This window comes from Orycteropus afer, unplaced genomic scaffold (genome assembly GCF_000298275.1).
Source record: "Orycteropus afer afer isolate SDZICR_OR568_19922 unplaced genomic scaffold, OryAfe1.0 scaffold00030, whole genome shotgun sequence".
Classification (NCBI taxonomy): Eukaryota; Metazoa; Chordata; class Mammalia; order Tubulidentata; family Orycteropodidae; genus Orycteropus; species Orycteropus afer.
Genome location: NW_006921617.1, coordinates 13,254,562 through 13,262,178, shown reverse-complemented (window position 1 = coordinate 13,262,178; position 7,617 = coordinate 13,254,562). Strand labels below are relative to the sequence as shown.

The 7,617-nt window shown below is 36.3% G+C and overlaps 1 protein-coding gene across 1 annotated transcript in view; it reads right to left on the bottom strand.

The window, feature by feature from the left end:
• The window catches only part of ESCO1 (establishment of sister chromatid cohesion N-acetyltransferase 1), a 48,726-nt gene extending 46,784 nt beyond the window's left edge, over window positions 1-1,942 (bottom strand). The window contains exon 1 of the mRNA XM_007935597.2: window positions 383-1,942. Coding sequence (XP_007933788.1) covers window positions 383-1,942 — 1,560 coding nt within the window. The remainder of the gene's footprint in view (window positions 1-382) is intronic.
• Window positions 1,943-7,617: the final 5,675 nt, after the last annotated feature.

Here is a 7,617-nt window from a genome sequence, read left to right as displayed (position 1 = left end):
TGCCCAAGTTGAAACTCATCTTAAGGTCTTAGAATTCAGCTTAACTTTTTAAGTTCTAGATATCAGTTACTATGTAATTTATTTTCTGTGGTTACAATTAGTAGAAAACGAAAAGAATATAGTATGTTAAATTAAAGTCTAGAATTCATCAAGTTTATGTTTTATGTAAAATCAAAATGCAGAGTAAAAGTGAGGAAACAGAAATACTGTTGTAAATGTGAGACATCTAATGGAGTCTATCTCCATGTAATTGGGTCTTAATAGGATACCTTAAGAAATGATTCATCAGTCTTTTATGATTTAATTCTTAAGTTAAAATATGCTCAAAATATTTATTAGAAAGTATTCAGGTACCTCTACTATGCATAACAAAATGGCTTACCTTATCTGGTGCTGATGGAATGGACTGTTTCAGTTGATTATCCAATAATGGTTCAGTAGAAAACTTTATCTGATTATCCAAATGACAATTTTCAGGAGCCATTTCTGTGGTTTTATTAATTTGTACTATAGCATTACTTCTAACTTCGGAATTAATTTGTTTCAGTTTTTCCTGCTGGCAAGCTTTGTTTTTATCATCAAGCAGTTTTGTCCCTAAAAATGTATTTTGAGTCGCTGGATGATGCATTTCTAAAGTTTGTGGTAAAAAACTGGTTTGTAATGAGCCTGATTTAGGAGAAATTTTAGAGTCCAACTTATTTTGCTGCACAGAGTTGAATTTTGAGAGTTTAATTTTGGTCCAACTGGAATTCTTCTTAGTTGAGCTGTTTATTCCATTAACTATACACTTTACAGGCTTTCTTTTCCTACTGGGGAAGAAACGATTACACTGAACATCCTGATTTGTTTCCTTGTGGTGAAGTATGTGTCTTTCAACAGTCTCTTCCAGTTTTATTTCTGTAGGTTCCTCCTCCTTTGCATTTTCCATTTGTGCAGATTCCCTTTTTACCTCTACAGTATCTGACTCAATTTCACCAGCAATTTCTTCACAGAGCTGGAGAATGCTACCTCGTTTGTTCTTTCCTGCTTGTTCGAGCTCATTATCTACACTTTGTTCAGGCACTGATGGCTGTGGATTTTGGGGGGGTTTTGCACTACTATTCACTTGTGTATGAACTGACTTCTTCATTTTCTCATTCTTTTTAGAGACTGAAGTATTCAATGAAGTAGTCATCTTTGATCTTTTTACCTCAGGAGAAGTTACAGGCACAGGCTTTGTTTCCTCTTTTCTAATAGTCTTCTGAAGACACTTTTCATATCCTTGAATGCACTGAGAACTACAAGTACAGGCTGTCTGGTGCTCTACTTTGCGTTTTTTTCCTTTAGGGGAATTTATTACTTCATTAATCACTGAATTTTCATCCTCTTTAGTGTCAGATTTTATTTCTAGTACTTTTCTCTTCACATGTTTTTTACTTGTTTTAAGTTTATTAGATTTACCTTTAGTATTGCTACAGTGCTCTTTTCTTGTTGGTGGCAAACTCTGTTTAACTGCTTGAACTTGACCTTGAATTGTTCTACTGCGTAAAGATCTTGTTGAAATTTCTGTTAGCTGTTGTAGTCTTTGTGATCTCCGATTAAGCTGTTCATTTGATTTCAAGGTTTCATGCACTGATTTTTTCTGAGATACTTTCTTCTTTTTTGTAGATTCTTGTTGTGAATGCCCTTTCACAGTCACCATATTTCTATCAATGAAGTTAATAGCTTTTTTATCACTGGATGTTGCCTTTGCTGACCTTGTACTCATGCGTGTTCCTGATTCAAGCTGGCTTGCATTATTTTCATTGGAAGATTTAACCAGTGATTGTACAGTTTCCTTTGAACCTAATTTTTTGGCTACATTCTTGTGAGAGCCTTGAATTTGTGTTTCTAAATTCTTATCTTCGCTTTTTTCAGTAACTTTAGAGGAATTTTCTTTAGATTTCTGCTGAATAGACATCATTCCTGAGTAAGGTCCTCCTTTTCTGAGTAGTTTTTGAGAGGATTTTTGTGTCCTAGTATGTACGAATACTGAATGTCTAGTATTAGAGAGAAGCAGTCTTAAAAATCTGACTTTAATTGACGCAGACAGACATTTTCAACAGAAATACTAGTTTGCTTCAAGTAAGGTTTCTGCGATTCCTAGAACATGAGAAAAACTGGCATAAATGCTGAAAGATAGTTGTTTTACTTTGAACAAAGCAATATAAATTTGAAGAAAATTTATTCTAAACTTGACATTTTTTGTTTTTATTAAAAAAATAACTAACTTAGGTTCAATCTGCTTTGTTAATTTCTCAATTAATTTTGGCTTCAGGTCTAGCCTTATTTCTAGAGGAGTTATTTATTACTGACCTGTTTGGACAAAATTTTTGAAATTTTTTTTCTTCTGAACTCTGCAGTTACTGCACTTTGATTCATTTGAAACATGTCTTACAGCTAACACGTTTCTTTTCTTGTTTGCTGAATCTGTTGGTTTGCAGTTTTTATCTAACCTCCTTCGTTTAATAAAATACTCTGTTAGTATAGATTTGATTTTGTGCTGCCGTTTCTGAAAAATTAAAAGATAAAAATTAAATTGTGTACAATCCATGAAATATGGTAATACTAACACTATACAAAAATAACCTTGATTTACAGAAAATCTAATTTCTCCTTTTGAATTATTTACTCTGTATATTTAAGGCTAGCAGAATGAACTACACCAACTACATGCCTATAATTAATAAGTTATTTTACATAAACACAGAATAGTAGAAAATCAGCTTATTCCTTGATGTCTACTTACAGTTCTTTTCCCACAAGATAGAATTGATATTTCAGACACCATAACTCATGAGAACGTGACAAGACCATTCCTTATAATATGTTCATACATTACATAGCACCTAAAAGAAAAATAGAAGTATTTTTTAAATGTTTAAATAGCATTTGAAGAATAAGGAATAAAGAAAAGATATAATCAATCACTCATTCACCTCTCAACAAATATGCTGTTAGTAGATAGCTGCTGTTGAGTTGGGTCAGACTCATGGTAACCCCACACACAACAGAATGATATGCTTTCTGGACCTGCATCATCACCAAATATAACACTCCATGCTTCTACCCTATCTATAGTCTTACTACTTCCTCAGAGCTCACCTTATACATAAGCACTTAATTTTCATAATTCTAATTTGAAGTAAATTATGGTAGATGGATCCAACAGAATAATATGCATTTTATATTGTAGAAAAAAATTTTAAAATACAAAAAAAAAAAAAAAACCCTGCATAAAATGGGTTATACTGGTACATTATAATCCTATTTTTGAGGAAAAACTGTTCACATAAATAAGTACATCAACAGGAAAAAATTGACACACAGTTAAAGAAGGTAGATTTAAACACATTTATCTCCACTCCCCCTCAAAACCTACTAAAAATAGTAGAGGTAAACAAAAAACCAAAACCATAACCCAAAGACAAAGAACAAAAGAGTAGAATAAAAATAATAAATAAAATGTTTGGAAGCTATAAAAAGAGGCAAATAGAAAATTCAAGAAAATCTGAATCCTAAAATGGAAATGGGGGAAGGCCAAGCAGCAGCTCTATTTAAGCCACAGAACCTCTAAGACTAAGGAACTGGCAATACCATGGGAGATGGGTATAAAAATGGGATTCAAAAAAGCCAATACACCCCCAGACTGCCATTCTAACTACTAGCACCTACACTGTCCTGCATCTACTTCCTAAAACTAGAGGTTTAAATCTGTAGAAGGGATGTAACAGAAAGTCTTTGGTCTGGAACTCAACAGGCACAGCTGAGGATGGAAGTATCATACTAACAACAAAGAAAATAAGCAGGAGGACACATACCTATTGTTAAAACCCACTCCCCTCCATCCAAAGTCACTGTCTACTCAGAGGCTCCTAAAGGCTAGCAGCCAACCCTACACCTTCCCTAAAGAGAACTGAAAGATTATTTTCTAAGGAATTTGAAAAGTCCTAGAAAAGGGACCTAAAAATATAGATAGCGTTGACAGTAACACACAAACACACACACACACGTACACATATAAACTCAGATTCAGCCATGGCCACTGTCTATCTGCCCACCCATCATCCAAACACATACCACTTCCAATTTGTTTTTAGAGTCTTCTTTTGAACCTTGAGAAGATAAATAAATATCATCACACATATGCAGAAAACCTTAAAACAAAACACAGACAAAAAAAAAAAAAAAAAGGGAGCTCAGGAAAATAAGCTACCTAGACACTGAGGTAATTAAGTTTGTGTGTCAATTTGGCTGGGCCTCATTGAGTGTCTAGGCAGCTGGATGTAGTTATTCCCCATGGTGAGATTGGTAATAAACTTCATGGTGAAATCTATTGGAGCTATTTCCCATATACAAGAAACAGCTTTGGGAATGGTCTCTAACCTTTGGCATGCTTGAACTCTGCATGTAGCCAAGTCGTTGTTCAACAGCCTGCCATGCCCTGCCAATTTTGAGACTTCATCTGGACTTGAATTAGTGGGCTGCGATGTTGTTTGGTAACATCGGGACTGTGCCATTTTATTTGTCAACCTTAGGCTTGTTAGCCTCAGCAGCCAGAAATTGCCTGAGTGAAAAGAAGCCTCTAGCTTCAGTAAGCCGAGAGCAAGAGGCAGAGGTTGAGCGGCTTTCACAGAGCCCTTAGAGCCTGGCATGTGGAACTGAGCCTTCTAGTCTCCAAAAATTTTAAGAATAAACTCCTGTTTGTTAAAGCCATCCGATGTGTGGCATCTTCTTCTAGAGTGGCAATAGGTGAACAATACAGAGACATTAACTAAAAGTTAGCTAATGCATCTGTGAAACAATATATAAGAATATTTACCCTACATTTATAATATAAAAATATTATAGAAAAAATGGAAAGGTCAATAGAAGAATTCAAAGATAAAGATTAGAAAATCTCCTATAAAGTAGAAGAAAAACACTGATGTGAAAAATAGAAGCAAAAAGAAGAAAATAAGGAGAACCAATTCATAGAAGTCCAATAGTTCAGTAATTGGGGTTTTAAAAAGCAGAAAAAAGCACTAAAGAAAAATTCGAGAAGTTAAGAAATTTTCCACCTCCTTTAAGCTTTAAACTAAAAAATATCCCCTGAAGTCTTTGTAAAACCAAACAATAGCTAAGCTGAACTAGTAAACAATGTCTTCCTTGAACACTGTTCTCTTTTAAGACCTATCTATATGGGGTCAAACTGACAAAAACAATTCAAAAGAGCAGACAGGAAACTTAGGCAGAAGTAAGATATATTAATAGGCAGAAGTGAGATACACTAATAGGGAAGGAACGACTTGGAAAAAGAGGGTGAGAATGGATGCACAGCTCAAAGAACATTAATGTCACTGAATTGTGCATGTATACATTTTTGAACTGGTTTCTGTTCTGCCACCCATATTCTCAACAGCAAAAATAAGTTACTTTTAAAAAGACTACGTAAAGTTACAATAATCAAAAGTTTAATACCAACAAAAAAATAGACACACAGAATGGAAAATAGTAAGAGAATGCAGAATAGACCCACACATTTATGATCAAGTGATTTTTTACAAAGATGCCAAGGCAAATCAAGGAAGAAAGTATTTTCAAAAAATGGTGCTAGGTATACTCGATATCAAAATAACAAAAAAAAAAAAAAAAAAAAGAATCAACCCTTATGACACCCAGGACAAAAATTAAGTTGGGGACCTCCAGTAAGATGGCAGAATAGGCAAACAAGCTACACAGAACCTCTTCAACAAAGAAAAGAGAAACCAATTGACAGCGACACACAAGATAATCCTGGAGGAGAGGTTCCGGCAAGATGGCGGACTAGGCAGAAAGACTCCACAGACCCACTTCAACAAAGAAAAGGGAAACCAATTAACACAGACACAGAAGATAATCTTGGACCCCTGAGCCTTGAAAGGAAGGATACAGAAGTGGACAAAACCCCAACTAGCAAAAGAATTTGCATGAAAATACCAAAAAAGGAGACATATGGAGCTGAGGTCAGGCAGCGATCCTGAGCGATCCTGACAGCACAGACAGCTTGGAGATTCCCGAGTGGTGGCAGGACCTAAGAATTAACCTAAAAATCACCCTGCAACCCAGGGACTGCATGAAGGACTGTGCACAGTGGCTGGGGAACAAACGGAAAAGGCGGGCTGAACTGTGGACTTCTGCTGGTCCGGAGGACGCTACCATTTTGAAGGTTTAAAGAGCAGCTTGACTATTGTGGATATTTAAAGAGACAGTGCTCTCACAGATTTCTGGGGCTTAAGAACACTTCTGCTTTCCAGCAACCCCAAGGAACACTCGGGGCCCGAAAGACTGAAAAGGTACGACACTCTCCTTGTTACTACAACCTACACCTGCTTGGTGAAAGTAGGTGTGTCCATCTCCCACTCCCACCTACCTTCTGGGCTATAGGAACTCCATCACAGTCTGTGTGCTCAAACGGAGCCTAGGTGCCCTACCATGTCCTTCACCAATTTTCTTTTCTCTTTTTTCTCTCTTTTTATTTTTACTTTTTTCTTTTTCGATTTCTTTTTTCCAGTGATTAGCTTGCTTGTATCTGTCTGTTTTAAAACAACTAATATTACTAATAGCAGCTCTGGTAGCACAGTGCCTAAGACACTTGACTGCTAACCAGAAGGCGGGCGGTTCAAACCCACCAGCCATTCCTTGGAAGGAAGGCTGGGCACTCCTACTTCCGTAGTGATACTGCCTCGGAAATCCAAGGAGGGGTCGCTATGAGTCGGGGCCGACTCAACGGCAAATAACAACAACAACAACAACAAATATTACTAATACTTTTAAACTTTTTATTATTATTCTTAATCTTCCCCTACCAGGTCCTACTTTTCAGCACATTTTCTTTACCCTGTGCCCGAATGAAATTTTTTTTGTTCCCCCCCCCCAAATTAAGGGGTTTTTTTTGTTTTCTTCTAACACTTTTTTCTCGTCATTAACCCCATTATTTGTTTTTCTTTTTGAATTTTTCCTATCTTTTTCTTCATTTATTCTTCTCCTTCCCTACTTTCTTTCTTTTTTATTTTTTTTTTTTTGCATAGTGGTCTATCCCCAGATATAGCAGGTTTGCTTGTTTTTTCTTCTTTTTTTCCCTTTTTTCTTTTTTCGGTTACTGTTCCTGTGAGATTACATGGTGTATTTTTCGTCCATGGGCTTTTACTTTTTTGATGGTTATTGAATTCTAATTTGTGTCTAACTGAGTGGGACACAACAACAGTCCTCATAAGACACAACTACACCTACACCTCCTGTGACTTCACCTACTGAGCGAGAGCCCCTCCCTCCTTCTCCACCAACTGGCCAACAATAAAAAATCACCAAGAAGAGCCTGACTCAGCCTTGGCTGCTCTTCACAGTCAACAGAGATCTAAATACAACAACATCACAATGCCTCAGAAACAACAAAACATCACAGTCCACACAAAGAAGCAGGATAAAGTGGTAGAAACAAGGGAGCAGGATACAGACCCAGAGCACGTCCCTGAGGAAGAAGCAGCACTGGAACTCTCTGATAAGGAATTCTAAAGAATTACCTTTAGGTATCTTCAAAGGATTGAGAGACAGACCAAAGAAAACACAGAAAAAAACTTA